The 25,014-nt window shown below is 48.4% G+C and overlaps 1 protein-coding gene across 1 annotated transcript; it reads left to right on the plus strand.

Annotated features, from left to right (window-relative positions):
- The first annotated feature begins 1,877 nt into the window (after positions 1-1,877).
- Positions 1,878-23,630, plus strand: LOC115314443 (chymotrypsin-like protease CTRL-1). The gene is made up of 6 exons (XM_040215094.3): positions 1,878-2,196; positions 11,513-11,724; positions 14,176-14,259; positions 17,004-17,187; positions 22,423-22,580; positions 23,463-23,630. Exons 1-6 carry the CDS (start codon positions 1,878-1,880, stop codon positions 23,628-23,630), a joined length of 1,125 nt encoding a protein of 374 aa, XP_040071028.3.
- Positions 23,631-25,014: the final 1,384 nt, after the last annotated feature.

Below are 25,014 nucleotides of genomic sequence, written 5' to 3' on the forward strand. Positions count from 1 at the left end.
TTTTTTTCCCCCGAAAGCTACATCCACTTTTGACGTAGCTTCCCTCAGCGTGTCCTCATATTATCACTAAGGAAAAAGAGGTAAACGGTCGGTCGATTTTTAAATGCGTTTCATTTATTGCTCTGGTGCATGCTCTCGTCTTTGATTTGGTTTGGTTTGAACTCTTAAAAAACGAATTTTCAGAACCCTTGCCTTTCGGACTTTTTCAAATTCGATCCTTGCCGGGGTCCGAAAGATAGGAACATTTCAAATTCAAACCTTAAAGGGATGCTGAACCGAAATCTGGATTCCACAAAACACGCGGCAAAGGCGTGCAGCGGGATGCTACAAATATCAAAACATCACTCATACAGCGCTATCTTGAACGAATGACCGTATTTTTCAAGAAAAGGAGGTGCATTTGACAGAAACGTTCACGTCATGTTTCTCCGAGAAGGAGAGGGAACGGCCTCGCGTTTTCTCCGCGTCGCTACCTTGAGGGAGCGAAGCGAAGAGGGGAGGAAACTAGGTATATCACGTCGCGCGACTCGTTGGCCTGGTTCAGTCTCGACTTCTTTTTCCTATAATACGGCCGTCCATTCGACATATCGCCTTACGAGTAGTGTTGTAGGGATTGTAGCGTCCTGCCTAAATCTCCTGCATTATTTTTTCTAAAATCCAAATTTCGGTTCACCGTCCCTTTAAAAAGGTTCGAAATTTGGGAGCACTTTCGAACTCGAACTTAGGGAGGTCACGGCACCCTTACTTCTAGTTATACAGGGCTGTTACCGCGCACCCCTCTCACTGCAACGGGCGTGGGAACATGGTTACGTTTCCCCAGCACGCACAACGTATGCGACAACGTAACACTGAGACACAGCGTTTGCGCGAAACCGCCGACATCCGGGAAGAAAGATCGGCCCTTCGAAGAAAACTTGAGTTGTGTGCATGTTTATACAGCCTAGGAACTTATTCTGCCTCAACGGGCGACGAGTCTTCCAGCTGTAGATGAGAAATTTAGCCAGTGCAGTAGAACCGCTGGCCTGGGGTCTTTAACGTGCACCACGCAGTAGTGATACACGACCGCACGCCGGTACGATGCTCATCCAGAAGGCCGAAACGGGGGGGGGGGGGGGGGGGGGGATTGAGCCCAGGATCCCTAGGTTCTGCAGCGCGAGCTTTCGCTCCACTTGCTCCGAGCTGGTGTGCGCTAGCCCACTCGGCCACCGATCGCCCTCTCTTCGAAAACAAGAGTATGTGGACCGTAGGCGGAGATTAAGGAAAGCTGCGGTTCCTGCATTCGAGAGCGCCGACGCCCGGAAGAACTAAACTGATATTACTACCCTTCGCTGAGTCGAGACCCCTGCGACAAATACTAACGACTTTCGTCGAATATCACCGCAGCGAGGGCAGCGATTTCGGAATCTTTTTTTTTTTCGTTTCTTCCGCAAAATACAAAGAGAAAGGAGGAGTGGTTCGCCTCACGACAGCTGTGTGGCGCTGTCTTCAGGACACTTTCCTTTTCGCCTGCCGTTCAATCTTCCACTTTTACCACAACCTGGCTGTCTAATGGTATGGTGACTAAAGCGCATGCAGGCTGTCCCCCTACACAGAAGGCAATGGCTCAAGGATTTTGCTTGGAACAAATAGAAAGGTGGAGTGTTCGTTCATTCCTCGTTCTTGTCCTTCGTGTCGTTTGCGCTGTTTCCGTAGGAATTTTGAAGGAATTTTTTTAAAGCGAGATATTTGCTATGTTACTTGCAGTTTGTCGGTGAGATCGGCGCAACTGCCCAATGGACAGCTGCGCCCAACGACTTGTGTGTGGGATTGCTTAGGACTGACGGTTTGATTTTCTATGCAGGATATCTACGAAGCAAGCGGTGATGCATTTTGTTAAAATGCCGAGAGACATGCAACAGGATGCTGTGCGCATAGCCACCCAGGCACTGGAGAAGTTCCAACGTGGAAAGGACATTGCGTTCTACATCCAGGACAAGTTCCGCGAGAAGTACAATCCGTTTTGGCAGTGCATCGTGGGGACCAACTTCGACTTGTATGTGCATTATAGAATAAGGTGTCATATAGACTTCCAGCTAGGCCATATGAGAATCCTGCTCTTCAAGGCACTCGGCAGTGCCAAGGCGATATCTGCCGGCAGTTCCACGGAAATATCTGTCGGCGGTTACGGCTTGTCTTTTCATGATGAATATTGTGAATGTGGGCATCCAGATGAAGACTTTGATTGGTCGTAGACGATAAAACTTCACCGGGCAACGTGAGGCAACCGGATTTTCAGACGACATCATAGCCGCACGGATGCATTCAGAGAGTCGACTCCGACCACCGATGCATTTTTGCCAAAACACAAGACAGTTGCTCTGACAAGAAATCTACCTTGGGATCGTTTTCGTCGAGCTTCTTAAAGCGCAGCTCTTAGGGGCCCGTTTCCGGCTTGAGCGGCGTCGGCGTCGGTGTAACCGCGAGGTCACGTGACACCCCCCCCCCCCGAGGTCACGTGTACCTCCCCGCCCAGGTCACGTGACCCCCCTCAGGTCACATAACCCCCCTGAGGTCACGTGATCCCCCGAGGTCACGTGAGCCCCCTCAGGTCACGCGACCCCCGAGGTCACGTGACCCCCCTGACGTCACACGACGGCCCCCCCTTGAGGTCACGTGACCTCAAGGAGTCACCTATCCCTCAGTTCGCTTCCATCCTCCTCTTCAAGAGCTACGTTCTAGTCCGACGTTACAGAGAATTGTAAACGGCTTTCATTTTTTTGATAACAATAAAACATCGGTTTTGACGCGATTCTTTCTACAAACTCAATTCGGATATTAATATAGGCAGAAATATAATCAGCAGAAATGTAAATTCTGGAGTGCAAGTAGATTTTCGCAGTTATTAGAGAGCGGCCATTGGATCGGCATGCTTTTGAAAATGTTGCTAAGATATTGATATAAGTACACGAAGGACGGCTCCGTTTGCTGTAAGAAGGAGCTTCCAAGTGCTGGCGATTTCTTTCTTCAAGACCGCCACGTGTGCTTTGAGCGCTTGGTTTCATTGTTACAGCGGAGCTGTTAAGGGCTAGTTTCCACGGCATCGTGTCCGTCAGCACACAAATGATGACACTAAATACTGGACAGCTACCTCCTTCTATAAGCAACCGCGGCCACCAGACAACTGGTTTGCCGGTTGTCGGGTTGCAGTTGTTGCTTATAGATGGCGGCAACCTCTCCAGCCCTTCCACTTTGGCTTGCCGACTTGCGGCGGGTCATTACATCATTCCCAACATAGTACAGTTTCGCTGGTCTTCCTTCTTCACCAGAGTGGAAAGGCTGAAAGTTTTTAACCAAGTTCTGGACGCTGCCTCTATAGTGTCCTTACCTGCTTGATCGTTGAGCACTCATTGAGTCTGGTCAATTTCGTCTGCATTGACAAAGTACGCATTCGGCACTTCGCTAACTCATGGCTTCGTGGCATTTGTGATAACTCATCACATGATCCATGATGAGCGCCAGCCAGTCCAACTGTCCAGTCAAGTGGAGTTTGACATGACTCTCCGGCGGCGACGTTCGTATGCACAGGTGGCTCAGATCTGAAGCAGCATACAAGAAACAGATTTAGGGATAAGTAGAGGTTATAGTGCGCCATGGAGATGTGCATAATCACTAACCTGCTTTCCCTGGGTAGATTGCCGTCGGCAACGGCAACACTCTTTAAAGAAGAGCACTCTTTCTGTTGACATGGTGGCATTTGAATGGCATGGAAAAAAAGGTAGGAATAGCGTTCGTTTTGATATTTTCCTTTTTTGTCCCCTTGCGAAAGTCAGTGAGAATAAAGTGCAAGCTGCACAGTTTCGCCTAGTACTTGGCTACCATGGAGTTTGCCCCGGATCTATTTCAAGATAAAACATAAACTAAAGTGGGCTAAATATTTCCCAGCTATTTCTTGGAACTACTCATGATATGTAAAATATAAAGAAAAAAAAAGTGAAAGCCGTTTACAACTCCCTGTAACGCCGAATTAGAGCGCAGCTTTTGAGGAAGAGGAGGGAAGGGTACTGGGGGGGTGGGTCAACTGACCGGGGGGATCGCAATGCCGATGATGTCATCAGTGACGTCACTGATGACGTCATCAGTGATGATGACGATGACGATGCGGATGCCGGTGACGACACCAGTGACGTCACTGATGGCGTCATCAGTGATGATGACGATGACGATGCGGATGTCGGTGACGTCATCAGTGATGATGACGATGACGATGTGGATGCTGGTGACGTCATCAGTGATGATGACGATGACTATGCGGATGCCGGTGACGTCATCAGTGACGATGACGTCATCGGAGGGGGTCACGTGACCTCGGCGGGGGGTCACGTGACCTCGGGGGGTCACGTGCTCCCCCCCAGGTCACGTGACCCCGGGGGGGGGGGGGCTCGCGCGGTGCATTATGGGACATTTCCCATGATGCACCGCGCGTTTACACGACGCCGACGCCGCTCAAGCCGGAAACGGGCGCCTAAGAGCTGCGCTCTAAAACTACAGGAGTACACTTAAGACTGCTTACGCGTAGGAATGCGAATTCATTCCTACACGCAACGCATTCCTACAAGCACCGCGGCCCTTCCCCCGCGGGTGAGGACAGCGTGCAGCGCGCCTTCCCTTCGCGGCGCGGAATGGCTGAAAGCAAGAGCGTAGAACTTCAAAAGTAGCGCAAGGTGCATCATCCACGTGCAACGTGCAGCCCATGGGAAGATCATGGCGGCACAGCGCAGCACTGAATTGCATTTCAGACGCCATGATCTCCCCAGAAGTGGAGCGCGGCACGCGTCTCGAGCATTTCCACAACAATGAATGGCGACACTTTTCCCTAGGGTGCCTTCCCAGGATAGAGGGACTTCCACGTAGAACGCGTGAGGATCCCCCTCTCCGGGCCTCCGGCCATGCCTACAACGTGACCCAAAAGGGGGGAGAGAGGGCCTGCCACGCGCTCCAAGAGGTGTGAGAAAGGGGCGGCCTAGCGCGCGCACCCTCTCCTTAGCTGATCTTCGTTGCTCGTTCGCCGGCATTTTCTGTTTTCATGCGAAATAGTTCCTATTTTTTTCGGGGTCACAGTCAACGCCGGCGGCGCCCTATGGGACAGTTAATGCTTTAAAACTAAAAACTACAGGAGGACACTTAAGACTGCCTACGGTGCAGGATTGCGAATGCGTTATAGTCCCGCGGGTGAAATGTTTTCGAGTAATGTTTCTACTCGTATTAAAGGCTTCACTCGCTGCTGCCGCCGACGACGCTCGCTGGTGCTTTCTTGACGCGTGTACTTACATCCTTTTGTTTGTAAAACAAGTTCGCCGATTAAACCTTTATTTTTAGATCATTAGTCACCACCTCGTCACCTTCACTCGTGACATTTCTGGTGGAGGTAACAAAAACTTCATTCCAAGTCAAAAAAAAAAAAAAGGCGATAACGTCCGCCGGCTTCGACCGCTCCCCACTCTTCTTCTTCCTCCCTCTGCTCCTCCTCCTGCTCCTCCATCCCTCCGTCCCTTCCCTTCCTTTCCCTCCCCCCCCCCCCTCCCCCCCTGTCGTCGTTACTATGTCCGTCGCATCCCGGACGCGTGCTTCTTTGCACGGCGACGTTGTTGTTGTTTGCGGGTTTTATGGGGCAAGAGTTACGATGGCCATACTGCGCCAAACTAGGTAAACTAAAATGAACAAGAAAAGATGCACCAAGGAAGTATTTCTGGTATACCTTGTGTAAGATCGCTATATTTTCTTGAAAAGCTAAAAGACGGTCAATTGATATTAGAGGCTGCTCTCCTGGGAACAGAGTAAAATGGAAAGGGATACAGTACTTGAAAAGCTCAGGAAAAAAGAACTTGTGTTGTTGGAGAAGACCACGGCAAAGAAAAATGTGTAGAACAGACAAATTGTCGCCACAGTGCTCGCACACCGGTGGCTCCTCACCAAAAAGCAGTTGTCGATGGGTGAGGAAGGTGTGGCCGATCCTCAAGCGGCACAGAAGAACCTCACGTAAACGGCTCTGGTAATTGGAGCTTTCCCAGGTACCGATGCCTGGCTTGATAATATGAAGTTTGTTGTTATCGGCCAAATCCCACTCAGACTGCCACAGTTTTAGAAGTGCAAGCCGTATGGGCCTAGTTAGGTCTTGGTGTGGTATGCAAGCCTGTGATGGTAAGAGATTACGCGAGGAGGCGGCCAGTCTATCTGCAGCCTCGTTGCCTGCAATGCCCACATGACTCGGGATCCAAAAAAACTTAATATCATTCCCATCTCCGAGGCCGAGTTGTACTTTAGCACGTACCAGTTGAGTCAGCTTGTTCTTGGTTGGATTAAGTGAACATGTTGCTGTAGCAATGCTCCGGGAGTCTACAAAAAGAACTGCTTTCATCACTTTGCTCCGGATAATATAGTCAAGTGCAGACAGCACGCCATATAGCTCGGCAGTAAAAATACTAGCAACATTATTCAGCCGTGTCACATGTGTAAACGAATTTGAAAGTACAGCTGAGCCTACATACGTTGACGACTTGGCTCCATCAGTGTAAAATTGATGAAGTCAAATTCAAATTTGGGGGTTTTACGTTCCAAACCAACGACGGGCATCTGGCACGCCCCAGCGGAGGATGAGGATTAATTTCGAGCACCTGGGGATCTTTTGACGTGCAACCGAAAGCTCGGTTATAAAATTGATGATAATTCTTATACTTTTCTTGCAGTGCAAGAAATTCTTGTAAAATAAGTGAGTAGACATTCTGTTCATTAAATTTTTGTTAAGTACCAATCACAAGCTATAGGCTTGATATCCCATGGGGCAGTATGACATGCACTTTCTATAGGGTAGACATTTTCACAAGGCAGGCGAAGGGAAAGACGCAGGTTCTCAAAACGAAGACTCAAGGGTCGAAATAACGGTTCGCTTATGTTCAAAGGTACGAAAAAATTGAGACTCTCGGATATAAGTGTGGGCTGGATGACCAGAATCCGATAAAACTTTCTAAACATAGACTAGACTAAAGAGCTGCCGCCTTTTCTCAAGTGACATTTCATTAGAGTCAACATACAAGCTTGGGATAGGGGATGTTCGAAAAGCACCGCTTGCTAGACGTAACCCAAGATGGTGCACTGGATCAAGCATCTCTAATGCAGACGGCCGAGCAGATGCATACAAAATAGCGCCATAATCAAGACGTGATCGTACGAGAGAGGAATAGAGACGAAGCAGACACTTTTTATCGGAGCCCCAAGACTTGTGAGAAAGAACTTTTAAGATATTCATAGTCTGCATACGCTTTTGCTTGAGCCACTTGAGGTGAGATACAAAGCTAAGTTTACGGTCGAAAATTGCTCCTAGGAACTTACGCTCTGGTCTTACTGCAATGCTATTTCCATTTAAACTGGGAATTGGATTTAACCAAAACCCACGCCGCAAAGAAAGTGGGACACAGATTGTTTTTTCTAAAGAGAACCTAAAGCCATTTTCATTTGCCAATTTCGTCATTTTATTTATGGTTAGCTGCAGCTGTCTTTCGCAGCTAGACATGTTGCAAGATGCCACGGAAATTTGAATATCACCCACATACAGGGAGTACGACACGGAAGAAGGTATGACCGGACAAAAATAATTAATTTTTACGGCGAAGAGAGTGACACTCAGGACTCAGCCCTGAGGAACACCGTTCTACTGAACAAACGAATCAGATAACGTAGTGCCTAGCCGGGCACGGAAAGTGCGTCCCCAAAGGAAGTTCTGTATGCAATGAAGCAATCGGCCACGTACTCCGTACATAAAAAGGTCGCGCAGGATGCCAGATTTCCAAGTTGTATCATAAGCCTTTTCTAAGTCAAAAAAGACTGATACACAATGCTGTTTATTCACAAATGCCTCTCGTACAATTGTCTCCAGCCGAACTAAATGGTCGGTCGTGGAGCGTCCAGGTAGACAGCCGCACTGATTAATCTCCAAAATATTGTGTTGTTCAATGAAATAAACGAGGCGCTTATTAACTAACCTTTCGAAAGTTTTCCCCAAGACACTTGTTAATGCTATTGGTCTGTAACTGGAAGGAAAGAGAGGGTCTTTTCCGGGCTTCAGCAGCGGAGTAACTTCTGCCCGCTTCCATTCGGAAGGGAAGTTTGAATCTTTCCACAGACGATTAAAGTAAGCAAGAAGGGCAGCGAGTGATTCCTTTGACAAATGTCGGATCATCTCATAATGTATACGGTCAGGACTAGGGGACGAGTTTTTCCGGACACTATGTGCCATTTGGAGCTCGACCATAGTAAATGGCTGGTTTGTAGGGTGCAGAGGCTCCTCCTACGAAGCTGACTTTCGTTCTTTCTGCATTTGTCTTAAACTTCAAAAACGCTGAAGAGTATTCGATTCTGAAATGGGATCATGTGAAACATTCTTTGCAGATTCTATGTGTTTATATGCAAAACTTACCTGTCGAAATCTTCGCTGCGAGACGGAGAGTAGGTTGCGTCAGAGTCTCGCATGTCGCTGGGAACAGAGGATGTGCATTCATATGGCACCCCACTGCTACAAGTGGACAAAGCAAACTCAGGTGGATGCGACGGTGCAGGCACATCTGCGACAGGGAGAGCTGGCACTACTGCAGGAATGTTTGTCTCAGCAGGACAGTACCTGAGGGTCATTTCTGCCTCGCACGGTCCAGGCAGTCCAGTTGCCGAGGCCTAAGTCTGCAAAGGGCACTGTTTATTACACATTTTGTATTTTTAAGGTTTAATGGTGCAACTCGAGCACTTCAAACAATGCCATCACAATGGCAAACATCCAAGAATGGTTTTGTAGCTTTTCCATCCTTTAGAATTTCTTGCACTCATTAAAAGCTCACACTGTAATACGAATGTAAGGGATGCCTTACTCTTTATATTTGTTTTTATAACTTACAGTACCATCTATATGTTTGGTCTCTAGTTCAGCAACCATAAATGCTTATGTCGCGATATGATGCCACATTACATACGTATGTGAATCTGCACCTTGACCTGTATTTACCAACCACTGAAGGAAATGCAACCAACGAGTACTCATAGCCGCAAGTAGGATATATGCAGCAACCGCTAAGAGTTCTCAACGTCTAGAAGTGCCACTAAGCAATAAAATTATGGAGTGCATTTGCTTTGTGCATATAAAATTGCAAACGCCGGTTTGCACGCAGTCGTCGGTGCAGGATTGTAAGAAAAAAAAAAACTGAGTTTGCTCACAAGAGTCGATAAAAAAGAAAACCGGCTTGTTAGTAGTCACGGACACATGGAGCTTTGCTAAGCTTATACGAAATGGTTCGTGTCTGTAAACAAGCTGGGAAAACGTTTACTGAATTCGAGTGGGTCAATAGTAGAGGGGTGGTTTTGTTCGTATTTCCTTTTTACAAATGGGTTCGGTCTTGGTGGTGCCTGCTGATAGGGTTCGTCGTTTTCGGGTAAAACCCGATATTACTTGATTTTTACACCCCAAACAGTTCTGATGAAAATCGGGTTAAACCCGATTTCTCCCCGGAAAGCAGTGTTGAAATCACCTGACTTGGCAGAAAATAGGAACCATTCTGGATCTGTTTAAAAGGTGTTTCCTTGGTCATTCGTTGATGGTCTTCGATTTGCGTGGGCTCCGCAGAGATTCGCATCAGAACCGATCAGAAGGTACAAACATCCTATGCCTATGTAATATATTTCGTTTACTTTTGTTCATCTAAGTAACACATGGCACGTATTTCTACTTGATAAATAAAACCCCCCCAAAATCCGAATTTCGGAATGGTTTCTAGAAAAACTCGATTTCTCCCCGATTATCGCCCTGAAAAATAGCACCCGACTCCCCCTCCCCCCGATTTTTGAAAATGTAAAAACCGAAATCGAAGAACCCCATGCGCGCACTGTTTTCGCGATAAGCTCTCGCTAGTACGGAACATTACGCACCACTGATCGACTTGACGAATGCCATGTGGATTCCCATGTTACGCGAGTGCCTCCTCAGCTCTAAGCTCAGAATTTAGATACCAGAAGCAGCCGCACTGCGCAACGCAGAATGCAATGTTCGTGACACTCCCAAAAATATTTGAGTCATCGAAGAACTCACCAGGACTTTTTGGCGCTTTGGCGGAGGATCCTTGGTCTCATTGACGACGGGAAGCAGAAGCGTCGGCACAGCAGCTGATTGAAGACGTGAACGACTCAAGTCGTCCTTTCGGAAAGCACTCGGCTCGAAAAGTTGGGCACAAAAACGGGGAATCAAAGGCAGGTTGTCGATGTCGTGCCCTCGCCCGGCGCAGCGTAACGACGCAGTTCTTCATGGTTCTATCTCCGGCAAAAAGAAGAATCATGGTTCTATCCCCTGTTTGATGGTGGCACGCCTTGACGAAACAATTGTTCGGCATTTCAGGGAAATCGCTCAGCCAAAGTATAAAAGAAACTATTGCAATACGCGGTCGTATTCCACAGATGACCAGGAAAAGTTTGACTCGTTTACGTGGAAGGATCGCAAAGCTGGCTTCGGAGTCGTGATCCACGGGAAGAAGGAACACGTGTCCCGCAAACGCACGCCTGCACACGCCCCGGGAAGGAGACGGGCCGACGCGCCGACAAATCACGCCTTAGCAACAAGCTTGCGGGGAGAAAACATAGTTCGCTGGTTTTGGAACGATAATTGCGAACTTTATTTCCCACACCACAATCAGTTTACGTTTCTTTCAAACTCTATTTTACAGCAACCTTAAAAAGTGTTGCAATAATAACGTTCGCATTCACCGCGAGATGCAGCATTTCCATTGGTCAAGTTTTAGCGATGGGCAGGGAATGGGGGATTGTCTTCCAAGAAAAAATAGTCCCGATATATTTCTACTGACATCTGCTTACTAAACGGTTTTGTAATCTAAAACTTTGTGTACATACTAACTTGCAGCTACTACGCAATATAGCAACATCAACAGTCAATGTCAGAAAGCTCCGGAGGGCCCCCTTTAAAAGTTCGGGTGTTGCCCCGGCGATAGCTACGTCGTAAAGCGTACACCCCAGGACGAGTTCTACTCAGCTTGGCGTGAATATGGGCATTTTAGAGGGCAGCTCATAGGCGCCCGTTTCCGGCTTGAGTGGCGTCGCCGCTCAAGCCGGGAACGGGTGCCACTGGCAGCGTTGGAGTAACTGCGCGTTGCATTATGGGACGTTTTCTCTAATGATGTCTCATGTGATGTCAGGTGTGACGTCAGGAGTGAGTAGGAGGAGGAGGATTGAATATTTTCCGCTAAACGTAGCGGAAAAAATTGCCCGCTTTAGCGAAAAAATTTCCCGCTAAATCCAGTGGGAAATTTTTTTTCGCTAAATTCTGCTGGAAATGCAGCGAAAACTTCCCATTAAATGGGAGGGGAGCACGAGAGGAGGTGGTACATACTCTCTCCTCTGTACCCTCCCCTCCTCCTCCTCAAGAGCTGCGCTCTAATTTTGCATTACAAAGAGTAGTAAACGTTTTTAAACTTGTTTTCCCATAATAAAGTGTGCGGAGTCCGAGGAGCAGCTGCCAGCGGCAGTGTTCAGGGTGGCACCGCACAAATCGTGGGTGGGACGGCCGCCACACCGCTCGAGTTCCCCTGGCAGATCTCTCTCCGCGTCATCCGCCTCCCGAACACCGATCTCCGCCACATCTGCGGCGGTTCCATCATCAACAAGCAATACGTCGACACGGCGGCTCACTGCATCCTAGAGGAAGTCGCCCGCCTTATTGAACAGGATTTCAGACAAATTCAAATAACTTTGCTTTCAGCTGAAATGGGACTCAGCTCACGTTCTTTTGGCTTCTAACTGGAGCATGCCGACAATATCCGCCTGGTCTGGGATTCGATCTCGGGGCCTCTCCAAGGTTAACGCTCTACCAACTGAGCTTACCATGAGTTGGCATGTCAGTGGAGCAAACGGGTGTTAACGGTTTCCACCAGTCTTGATCATACTGCTAGAGTGAGATCAGTCGTGAATAATTTGACATCATGAGATTCGGGAAAAGTCCCCAAGGTGGGGAATATTTACACACTCGTATGTCAACGTTCCCGGGCAAGGCGGATTTTCTCAGCTGTCACCAGTCGCTTAAAGCGCGCGGGCTGCGCTCCATTTCAGGTGCAAGACAATTCCATTCTTACTTAAATCTTTTCCCCCTTTGGGGAGTTCCCATAAACCCCAGTATGTTAAAACGCCTACCTTTTCGCAAAGCACTTGAGAGGGTCGATCACCACAATAAATGGAGAGAGGTATTTAAAGCTATTTGTAGGCCTGAAAAAGTGATTCTGCAGCGACACTGCACATGCTCTAGCTCCACGATCAGTATCAAAACGCACACTGTTTTTTCTTTATTTTTTTGTTTAAACATAATTTAAATTTCTTCATTCACCGAGCTCCCTCTCTAGATTGCGGCGATTAGGAAGTTTTCGTATACCATTTTTCGCACAGCGCTACGCCCTCCGCGACGGAGACGCCGCTATCGCGCATGCGCGTCGCTAGCCTCGCCTGCAGAGTTCTGGATCTCGTAGCAGGTAGCGGAAAGCGTTGCGGGACGGCGGAGAGAATGTACGAAAACTCCTTAGTGATCCACCCATGTGCGTCGCGGGAACGTAGATGCTCAAGATTTCTCAATGCGCAGTATAACCATCCTTTGAGAAGTCAAATTGTTTGTATTATACTCTTCCTTGTATTCGAGAGTGCTAGAATATTTCTTGACCCAACACTTGAACCTTGACAACAGCTTCCTTTTTTTTGTGTGTAATCAAAAAAAGGAATGAAGATAGAATAATCGTTACTCCAGCCCGCTGCTCGCTCTCTCGCGGGAAGAACGAAGAACAAGAGGAGTGGTGCTCGGCGAGAGGCTCGGCTTCAAAAGGAGACGACTTACAAGACTTGTATGCCATCTTCTCACGAAACCGAGCCTTGAGCCTGTCAACGAAACTGTCCTAACATAGAAAAACTTTTTTGACACACTCTCACACGCGCGCGCACACACAAACGCACACACGCGCACAAAACAAACACGCACACTAACACACGCACGCACATACGCACACCTAGTCTCTCTCTCTCTCACACACACACACACACACACAAGAACACACAAATGAACTGTAGTTGATGGAATGAATAAAAGTTTTACCAATCCATTGAAAGTCAAAATCAATGGCATACGATGACGAGAAAGTGGCGGTGATACACGAGACTTAACTGAGTTACGACCCTTCAAACACTGAGTTACTTCATACTTCAAACGACAGTTAAGAAACTGAGTTCAGGAACTGAGCTACGACATCTCCGATTCGTTTAAAAAACGTTTATGAACGAATATTAAAAAAGTGAGTGTACTAATAAGAAAGAAATGTTAATACAAACCACACGAGTACATCATCTATTCAATTAAAGAATAACAACACGACTTGGATGCATTACAGGTCAAGAAACTTGTAATGCGTAGCGCCATGTCTTTGCAAATATAAAAACTTTCACTTTTTTCTTTTATTGTGCGTTCCGTTTTGACAAATGCATGTCACATTTGGCCCTAAGACACTGATGAAAAATTGGCCCTTTATTTGCAAAAAAATAACGGAATACGTGGCCGGCACACAGACAAGACATCTTCACCGGAAACAGGAGCGTTACCACGGCTGCCACCGGTATTATGGTTGGGGTCGCGATAAGAGAAGTCAGTATATTGCCGCGCGTAGGGTCACGGACTTGTAGAAGGCTCTCGTTTTATTCTTGCAGCGGACATAACTTCTATCGTTTATCCCTGCTTTTGTTGTTCTAGAAAGTGCGTGTTCATACTCGCCCCGAGCGCGGTACTCTCGAACCTTCTCTGCCGAATCTTCGAGATAGTGACTCACCTTAGATAAGAGTTCGCCCGCGACCTTGTCGAGTCAGTTTTTGTCCCAGCGTTCGACTCTGCTCATTCGCCGACTTCGAAGCTCGCGACGCTTCGCTGTTATCTTTCTTTTCCCTTATATTTTTTCCACAAGTTGGCCTCATTAAACGTTTCAGTTCCTTCAGATATTTGCTTTGTTTCACTTGTCATTCGTGACAATATTTCATTTTAGTAGAAATGTGGAAACCTATCGAACTTCCACAGCATGCTGGAACTTTTAGGCTCTTGATTAGTTTGTTTGTTTTTAATTCAGTGGCTACAAGTCTCCGTCGAACTATATTGTTGTGATTGGCGACCAAAACCTCAACGTGGTAGATCCCTACGAGCAAAGAATCGCAGTGGCGAACGTAAGAACTCGAATTCTCTGCACCTGTCATGCTCAGCCTTCCCCCTCCCCTCTTTTCACCCCCCCCCCCAGCACCCTCCCTCCTCCCCTCCCGCCCCCTCCGATCCCCACGGCAAAAACCTTCTGATGAAGAACGCTTTGGAACCGGAAGTACGTGTTCCCACTATATGCAACATGATACAGGTTAAAGAAGCCGGAATAGCGAACTGACGTAATTAAAAATTCTACGGGCGAGAGGAAAGGACGCGCGAGAGCAAACGGTAAGGCTCCTAAGGAAAGTAAAAAAGCGAGGGCAGAAAGGAAATTCCATGAAATCCACTAGATCACAGAAGCGGCAAACCAGCTGGGGAGCGACTATCCCCGGTTACGCCGTCAAAGTCCCGAACGACCATGCACTCGCGCACAGCAAGTGCCGACCGTGCGGCTGTGCAAGCGCGCCCGTCGCTTCAATTGCGCAACCGAAAAAAAATGAAAATAAAAAAAGGAAAAGGATCTTGTTTTAGAGCGCAGCTCTTAGGCGCCCGTTTCCGGCATGAGCGTCGTCGACGTCGCCGCCGCCGTCGGCGTAACCGCGCGGAGCATTATGGGTAAATTTCCCCCCTTAATCTAGCAATAAAAGTTTACCGCTATATCTAGCGGAAAAAGTTCCTCGCTAAATCTAGCGGAAAAAATTTCCCCGCTAAATCTAGCGGAAAAATTCCTCTGGGGGGTCACGTGACCCCCGTGGTCATGTGAGACCCCCAGGTTACGTGACCCCCCCTTGGGCTTGGGGAGGGGGTCATGTGACCCCACCAAGGTCACGTGATCGCACCCAGTCACGTGACCCCCCCCCCGAGGTCACGTGACCCCCGTGTGCTTGGGGAGGGGGTCATGTGACCCCACCAAGGTCACGTGACCGCACCCAGTCACGTGACCCCCCCCCCAGAACACGTGCACCTCAATACCCTTCCCTCCTCCTCCTCAAGAGCTGCGCTCTAATTCGGCGTAACAGGGAGTTGCAAACAGCTTTCATTTTTGAACGCCCAGAAAAAAAAAGACATTTAGGCCAATACAGAAATTTAGTACACGAAAGAAAGTTTGGTGTTAAGGCCAATGGGGAATTCTGTTTTGAGGTTGAAGATAAGGCGGTTTTCCTCTCTCTTTCGCACGTGGGAGGAGGGGAAGCGTGATCTGATGACACAGATGCGCATGTTTAGTTCCGTATGGCCGGAAGTCGAGAAGTGGTCAACTACATGTGTGGATCGTTCCGAAGGAAGGTCTCCCGACAATCTCCGGGTGACGAGACGGCGGTGCTCACGGAATGGTTCGTGCGGCCATCGGTCAATCTCTCCGATGTACAAAATGTCGGGGCAGCTCGTGCAGGAAATGGCGTAAATGACATTGGCTGACTTGCAGGTCTGGTTGTCCGGAATTTTGAATTTAAAGTGTTGCGGGGAGCCAAGGTGCCTGCAAGTCAGGCGTTCAGGAGCATTACAGGGCGTGGTGCCAGGTATGATGCCAGCCGGGTCTGGGTTGGTTTTCGCCTTCAGGCAACTTTTGACACGAAGGTTGCGGAGGTTCGGTGGACGGCGGTAAGCGACGGAAGGAGCCCTGGAAGTTAGTTGTGGGATGTGCAGATGAGATGTTGCAGTGAGGAGTTGATGTGCTAGTTTTGGGACTATAGGATGGTACACAACTATAAAGGAGTTGCTTTTGCCTTTAGGACGGCGGTTTGCGAAAAGGGCGTCATATCTTCTTACGGTTTCGCCTTCACCTCCCTGTCGGCCAATGTACCGACCCCCATCTTTGTGACATGTCCGACCCCTGCCCGTTTCTTGCCGTCTTCCGCGTCTATTACTTGAAGAAGGGCGTCCGCCCGAAACGTCGTGTATACCTCCTTGTCCGCGTATTTTTTCGAGAAGCACAACCTTATCACTCGCGATGACGTATATATATCAAACCTGGAAAGAGCCCAATGGCCGTCAATTTGCAAGGAGGTGCTGATCGATCGGTTCTGACAAAATTAGTTAAATTGTTTTCTTCTAATTATTTCATGTGCGGTTTTTCTCTTGAACACAAATATCTCATGGAAGGCTGTCGTTTCTCGGATTGCCTAGGGTGCCTCAATGAACTTCTGTTTAGAGTGATGCCACCCTTTGTAGTACCCGATGCCGACAGCAAGCGCTCACGGGGAAAATACAAAGAAATCGACGAAAACAAAATGTCGCCATAGCGCAGTCAGCGCCAGTGACGCGTGCAGGGACACGCTCTTTCACGCGCTTCTGAAGAGAAAATATATGTAAAAGTGGGAACAAAATGGCCAGATGTCGCCACCCTAAGCAAAGCGCACATGAAGGCACCCTAGGATAGCCTAAGAACCCAAGAGGAAAGCTAAGTATTCCCATAAAAAAAGTTAGCACCCCAACCAGAACTTCAAATATTAAAGGGATCCAGGAAAATATTTTTTTCTTACTTTTATTCCGGGTGTCCTTAACATGTGAAAGACATTTCTTGGTTTAGATCTTAAAAAACTAAACGTTACAAAACACCACGTTTTTGGTTTTCGTCGACTTATGCCACGAGCTCGTGCCATATGTACCCTAATATACCCATCACAGTCGCCCGCTTTTGAAGGCAAACCGGTGCAATGCCTCTCGGCGTCGCAACAGAGAGGGGCGAGGATCGAACTCCCGAAGTAGCGAGCTGTTTGCTTCAACATTCGGATTAATTAACAAAAATAATTTTACATGTTTTCTCGAGCCACAGATCACGATTCATTCGCAATGGAACCCTTCCACCCTGAACTACGATTACGCCTTGCTGAAGCTGGCGAGACCGCTCAACTTCACGGGAAGCGAGAAGGCACTCATGCCCATCTGCCTTCCGACGCCCAACCAGGAATTCGACGGAATGACCTGCACCGCCAGCGGATGGGGACTCACGAAAGACAGTCGGTGTCTGTTTCTGTTCGTGGCTGGGAATAGCTAATAGTAACTAAATGGCGGATCCAGAGTATTTTCTTTTTCTTTCTCCGCCAACTCCTCATTGGCGGAGAAGGGGTCGCTTGTGACAAATTAGACAACGGTGCTTGCGGCGAAGTGACCTTGCAGGGTACCGGGTTTGGGGCCGGACATATTGTTCACTGAGCGTTCGCGTAAAGTTTAATATTGCACTGAAGCCTGGCAAGAACAAAGGTTCTTCAACCTTCGGACATTGTGTGCCACTAAGACGTGAGCGTAATTGCGTTATCTATTATAATGCAAGCGCTGTTTCAACACTGCCATGTACAAGCAGACGACACTACAACCGACCACGGAGTGCCTGCGCGCGCGAGCTTCCGAGGAACCCGGGCGACGCCCAAAAGCGCATGCGCGGTGAGCTGCCGCCGCATGTCGTCGCACCCGTCGCGTCTCCTGGGAGAATGACGGTCGCTTCTCCCGCAATACCTGGACTCAAAAAGTTGAGGCCATTGTGATGCTTTGCTCCGCAAGAGGAACATATAGAAATTCTTTAGGCATGACTACAACGGACAGTCACTGAATAGACAATAACCGTGGATAGTGTTATTACACACAACATAACGAATTAGAACTCCCGTATGGTGGTTTCTAACTCGGGATTGCTCTACACTGCAACTTCAATGAGTTGGTCTCATTTGCTGTTGCCAATGCCGTTAACGGGAAACAGCCTTGGACATTTACGCTATACTCTACCAGTGCACTCTTTGATGGTTGCGGTGTCTGTGACTCTTTGATGGTTGTGGTAGATGAAGTGTTAACCACTTCAACTACGAGGCCTTCAGTATTCCCCAGCCAGAGAACTTTACATTTTGCGTTGCATGTAAATGATTCTAATGCGTTAGCATTAGCTGTTTTATGGAGAGACGCCAGGATTGTCTGTGGCCGCAAAAAAATGACATAAACTCCGTCTGTAGCAGCGAAAAACAGCGGCTAAATCCCGATTGGCTGTGACGCGTCACACTTCCAAGGAACACCACCCCACGGAGAAGCCCTCATGCCTGCGCTGCGGCGCGCGCGTCGGTAAAAGAGAGAGGGTGGCGCGTGCGCCGCCTCAACATTTTCCTCCCTCCCGGGTCACGAGACAGGCGTGGCCGGAGGGGGGGGGGGGGGAAGAGGGAGAGCGGGAAAATTTCCCTCCCTCTCCCTATGCACTACTCTATCACGTGTTGTATGTACCATAGCCTCCTCTATACTCACAATTCCTGGCAGTTCGGTGACGGAGCCATAGAGCGCCCGGTCGCAGATTTGGAGCGCGAGGATCTGGTAGCACAGAGCATTTCTCCGGGAGTCTGGTATTCAGCGCACAGCTTTTGCAGCGGCGAGGACCCGAAACATGGTTTTCAAACCCGACGAGAAAAGATGCGGTCGCCCGAGGAATGCGAGAGGCACGAGCCGGCATTCCATCGCTCGGGACAAGTGTGTTTCGGCGTCTCGCCGCAGAGGGTCGCCCATTAAGCGCGATCCAAACCAACGCGTTTTTGTGCGCGCGTAGGCAACACCCTCTAAAAACGTATAAAGCCTTAGCTTTTTGACCGCGACGTCACACGATAGGGCGGATTGGTAAATGTGCGGAGCGATGTTCAAGAGAGGTTGTCGCACCAATTTACCTCGCGGGCACTTTTTTTCTTTTACACAGACAGAGTACTTCAGCCACGGGACCTCATCGTCGACGATGTGGATAATAACAAGCCTTTCGTCCGTTTGTATTATGTTCCAAAACTTCATCTCTTTGCTCCGCAATTGTCCGATTAGTTCTGCTACAGAGTGGACTTTCTCCTCTTCATGTGCCCTGTTAAACATCTCATCGGACTCCGCGATAGCTTTTTGCATAGCAGCATGCTCCATGCTCGCCCGCTTAGAGTCGGGATCTTCTCTTCTTGTGGCTTCCCTAGACAGGTAGGTTAGGCACCTAGGGAACTTCGACGGTACAGCGTCAGGGCGAAGACGGACATGAGATAAGGGCACTGTGATAGTGCGGCAAGTACTTTCATCGGTATGCGATGGTTCTCGTATGATGTCCTCATGTCCGAAGTGAAGTTTGCATACCTAGAAAGGAATTTTGCGTCCAATGAACAAACCAAAGGGTTTTTGACATAGAGTGCGGATTGCGAGCCACATTTATACGGATGTATACATATATATAGAATTTCCATTTGCAATGAAACAATTAATTCTCTACCAAAAAGAAAGCTTACCCTTGAATTCTCGGTGACGGAGGGGTCTTCCCGCGGCACAGCGCGTATCCATGCGTCCCTCAGTGTTTGATCCTTTGGGAACTTGAACACGCGCACTTTGGTGTCCACGGTGTAGTTTCCGCGGCAACGCGGCACACAGCACTTGCACGGCATCTCACCGTCGCTGTTTTCACGTTTCTCAAGCTTGCGGAGACACGAAAAAACTCACAACGACGCGCAAAAAACGAGAAATTCGACAGAACAGATATGCACGTCGAAAAAGACACTCGGAAGCAGGTCGATTCTGCGGGGGACTGGTTCAGCCGCACCTGCAATGGGGCGACATGCCTTGACAGGTCCGGACACGTCGAGCCGTCTCTCGCAGCCGCTCCATTAGCTGACGTAGTAAGAGTGGAAAGGGGGCAGAACCGAGGCTTTCTCCCTTTCCAGTTGGTGTTGGCGTAGGTCGCGCGCTTCCCGGAAATTGCGTATTTCATGACGTCGCCCTCATTCCTTGCGCCTTCCCGGCGCGCACAAGGAAGTTGGATAATTCCGACTTTTTCTGAAGGCGCATTAAACGCCCTGTGACGTAGTAGGACACTCCTCTCCCATATCCTCTCCCGGCTAATGGACCGATGTCACCAAGCAAACTGCGCAGGCGCGCGCATTCCGGAAAAGGTGCCGCCGCCATGCTACTTGTAGTCATCCACCAGTTCCGTCTCCGCGTTTCTTCGCCGCCTGGCGCAGATGCTCTCCTCTTGCCCGAAAACGCACCGTCCTAACCATAGAGTTATTACAATAAACGCTAGAGGCTCAGCTGGCGCTAGTGTCTACGGGACTTCCGGTTGCATATTGAAGCAGACAGCATGCAGTCTACTTTTCCAGTCTTCCTGTGTATTCCTATGGGAAAAAGCGCGTGGATTTTGTTTCGTCGCCGGAAAATAACATTAATAACTTTTGTTATTTCGGTTGTACCGGATAGTATGTACCTTTATTAATATTGTGAAAGTGTAATTGCTTTAGTTACAGCCTTTTTCCTTTACCACTGAACGATGTTAAACTTCGCTAAATTTCAGGCCTAAACCTCTGTTTCATGGCAGGTATGTAGAAACGAGCGACGATTCCAAGCAAAATAACGATCGAAAGGAATGTAGAGTGTGTTAAAAGTTCGCCAGCATTCCGTTGGTGCTTATATATTGCTAATATGCCTGTCCTAGCTCACTATTTGAAAACGCCCCCGTCGTGCATCTTTACGAGGTTAAAAAAACGTTCGAAACGTAAAGAATAAAGTACGTGGGCTACGAAAGGTTATTTTCTTATTATTTCCTATGTTGGGCAGTTTTTATCGCGCTCCTGTTCTCTGACTTCCCCCTATTTGCAAAGATTTGGAGCGTTCGGGTGATGATTTGAACACAGAACAAGCATCTTCGCATGTATTCATGAGCAGAAAGAATAAAGCGGCACTTATTTATGGCAAATCGGTCTATATTATGTGACTTTCAATTTATTTTGATCGTCTGCAAGTACAAGGAGTTACTTATCCAGTGTTACTGCGTAATTCTTGCCGTCTCTCTTGGTTTTCCACATGTCCTTTGTTCGTTTGGCACGTATATCCCCCATGCTGGAAAGTGGCGACTCCGTGTTCGCGCTAACAGTGTCCGACAGTGCACATAAATACATGTACGAAGCGGTTTTAGCACCGTTTTTGATGCCACGATTTTAAAATAAAAACGCCGTAACTGACCAATTATTTCATCTGCGTGTCTGGGAAATGTTCCAATGTGCCTAGTAGGTACGAATTATTCGTGATATTTGCTCTTATAATCGAGCGCAGGGAGAAAATGCACTCGCTTTTTTCCGTAGAAATGCATTACCGGAAGTCAATTTCGGACTGCTTGCTGTCTGCTTCAATTTGCAACAGCACACTAGCGCCAGCTGAGCCTCTAGCGTTTATTGTAATAACTCTATGGTCCTAACCAACGAGCATGCTTGTGACTCAAACAACACACCGGAAACAGCAAAAACGTCACAAAATACGCAATTTCCGGGAAGCGCACGGCCTACGCGCGCACAAAAACGCGTTGGTTTGGATCGCGCTTTACATGCATCTTGTTTGCCGCTCTACGTTTTCGCTTTCGGTGGCCGCGTCTCGTGGCGATCTGCCAGGCTTTGTCAGCATAAACCTTTCCAAAAAAAGAGCGTGTGGCCAGTGCCATTTTGAGTGATAGTGCGTACGGCACGTGCTTTGCTCGCTTTCTAAAGCGACAAACACGCACGTGCTGGGCTGTGAAGATTTCACGCCGGACTGTGATTTTGTAAACATTGGAAGCGCCTATAGAGGAGGCTATGGTTGTACGCTCTGCTTTCAGCCATGTCGCGCCGCCCGGCCAGCCTCTGCGGACGACAGCGGGGCCCGCTGCTTGTGGGAATGCACTGCGGGTAGGAATCCTTTCGCATTCCCACACGTAAGCAGTCCTAAGTGTCCTCCTGTAATTTTGTTTTGTTTTTCGCTTTGAGTTTTGGGGGAGGAGGCTTAGTCCGGTATAGCCTTCGCCTGTTATTTTGCGTAGATAACGTTATCATTTATGCTTTTATTAAATACATAAAAAAACTGCAGCCTTTCCACTCGTGTGAAGAAGGGAGACCAGCGAAGCTGTACTACTGTGGTGGGAATGAAGTAATGCCCGGCTGCGAGTCGGCAAGCCAGAGTGGAAATGCTCGAAAGGTTGCCACCATCTATGAGCGACGGCGGCAAGCAGACAATTGGCAACTCGGTTGTCTGGCTGCCGCCGTCGCTCATCGATCATAGATTCTGGTAGATGTCCAGAGTTTTGTGTCATCAGGCCATTTGAGGACGCACACGATCCTAGGGAAATTAGCCCTTTACAGCTCCTCTGTAAAAACGAATGACCAATATTAACCACCCAGTGTCCGGATACCGTGGGTAAATAATGAACCTTGACTCCTGCTTTCTTCGTCTTCTCTCTGCAGGGACCCAGGGTGGAAACATATCCCAATCTCTTCAGAAGGTTGATTTGCCCATCGTGGCTTACGGAGCCTGCCGCTCTTACTACCGTCTTTCTAATATTGTTGTACAAAACACCATGATCTGTGCCGGTCCCGAATTCGGCGGAAAAGGAACCTGTCAGGTAAGAAATTCGTGGTATTTAAACTGCACGCCAGAGCGGAATTTTGCAAACGAAGGCATACTGATGTCCACGAACTGGCCAATAGCGCCTTTGCTTTTCTCTAGAGCACACGGATGCCGCGCAATAATTAATTTTCATCACGGCTCCTGGAACACGTGTCAGACTGGAAGTCAAACTGGGGTCTTTATCGGCAGCCTTAATTCGATTTAATCTAGAACACAGCCGGCGCTGAACTGTCCGCGAGGTTACTACTTTCTCAGGGAACCACGTCCACTGTCCCACTTGCTTCTCTTAGAAATACCGGAAAGATGTTCTCGACGTTTGTGTTGTTTACTTGTCTTGTGTTTGGGGCAATCTCATGTTCGTGTCCAATTGTTTTCCACACAAGACCCAATAAACGCCGTTTTTTTTTTTGGACATCAAACACTGACACCAGAAAAGGCCGAATCCGTGGAAGCAAATAAATCCCGAATAACAACACCCCCGAATTCAAGGCAAAATATCATCCTCCCCAAAAAAAACAAAAGAAAACAAAAAAAAAAACGGGGATTTATACTTTATTTTTATGTAAATGAAAACTTTAAGCCGCTCTTCAGTCGTGGTCACACTGGTAATGCATCATACAAAATACAGACTGCACTGCAGACACCCTCTGAGGCATGTTTTTTCATTGTTTGTGGTTCTTTCACACTTGACATACAGACAATGCGGCAAACATGTTCGTAGTACGTGCATATGAGGCAAACATGCTTCGAACATATGTCTGAGGCATGTCTGCAGATGAGGTCTGCAGAGAAACTCCGTGACCTCTGCATGAAGTACGCGAAGTGCGGCTGCGGCTTTAGGCTATCCGTTGTAACCGCGCATGCTCTTTTTCCCCAGGGCGACTCCGGGGGGCCCCTGCAGTGCGCCAGGTCGGACGGCCGCTACGTGCTGGCCGGAAGTGTGTCGTGGGGCTCGAAGTGTGCGGCACGCAGGCAGCCCTCTGTGTTAGCGAGAATCTCTACCCAGGTCGCCTGGATCAGTAGCATCGCCGGCCCGACGCCGTGAATTCGCCCTGGTTTCCATCGAGCGCCCGCTGTCTTTTGTTTGCATTCAAAACTGTCCGTGTACCTGAACAAAACGTTATTTTAAAGCCTAGGTGATTCTTGCGTGTGGCTGTATTTTTATTTGAAATCAGAGAAGAGCAGCGGACGTTGCTGTAAGGACGGTCCTGTCCACGAGAAAGTGCTCTCTGACTTGCGCATGAAGGTGTCCTTCATATCCACACACTCGAGATACGTGAGATTTGAGTGAGGTGCCACGAGTGCGCATGCGTGCCAAGCCGACAGCAGCGCCACCGCTATGGCGTGACGTCAGGGCCGCCGCGTGTTGGTGTGTACGGTTTTCCCGCCGAGTTCAGGCGATTCTAAAAACTGCCCAAAAACACTAACAAGAGACGTAAAAAAAAATAATCCATTGCACTCGATCGGCACGAAGTTCTCTTGGTGTTTCTCTGCGCTGGCTCGTAGGCAGCCTTCCTCACACTGAATTTGCCGGATTGAGTGACCGGCAGCGAACGCTAGCTCAGACTGTTTCCAAGTTCGATATCACATAAGTTTCGACTGATTTAGTTACAAGGCGCAGTCACACTGCCGATACATCATACCAAAGACAGTCTTGCAGACACTGTATGGGGCATTCCTCGTATGTCGGTCACATCGGTTGTATGAAAGCTGTTTGCAGGCATCTTCGAAGCATACAGGGGGATCGGTGCCCGCCAAGTGGTCTAGCGCACACCAGCTCGGAGCACGTGGAGCGAAAGCTCGCGCTGCACAACCCAGGGATCCTGGGCGCAATCCCCGCCCCTGCCCGTTTCGATCTGGATGAGCATCGTACCGGCGTGTGGCCGTGTATCACTACTGCGTGGTGCACGTTAAAGACCCACCCTAGGCTAGCCGTTGTACTGCACTGGCTAAATTGCCCATCTACACTCGCTAACCATGTCGCCATGTTCTGGCAGACTAAATTCCTGCTGTTTAAATCAACTGACAACTAACTTGACTTTTGTGTGCGCTAGACCACGCGACCATCAATACCCCCAAGAAAAAAAGGAAAACGTGCAGCAAGCTATGTTTTGAACGATCTTAGCTGGTCGATGAAGACGAACTGTATCATTAAACGCAGTTGGTACACCAGCAATTGAATGCGTCTCTCGATTTTTTTGGTCTATTTTTGTGTTTCGTTTTTCTTTGCACCTTTTACGACGTGCGATGGATGAAATTCACTTTTAAAGTCGTTTCATGGGCCTTGATGAAACCAAGAAAAAATAGTGCGAACAGGATCTTTTCTAGCCTCAGGGCAAAAAACACAATCGAAACACAACACAAAAATATATTTAGCCAAGTAATTAATTTGATTCACAACGACTGTTTATTATTTTTTTTTTTATAAA

The sequence above is a fragment of the Ixodes scapularis genome, unplaced genomic scaffold (genome assembly GCF_016920785.2).
Source record: "Ixodes scapularis isolate PalLabHiFi unplaced genomic scaffold, ASM1692078v2 PGA_scaffold6__148_contigs__length_123643588, whole genome shotgun sequence".
Lineage (NCBI taxonomy): Eukaryota > Metazoa > Arthropoda > Arachnida > Ixodida > Ixodidae > Ixodes > Ixodes scapularis.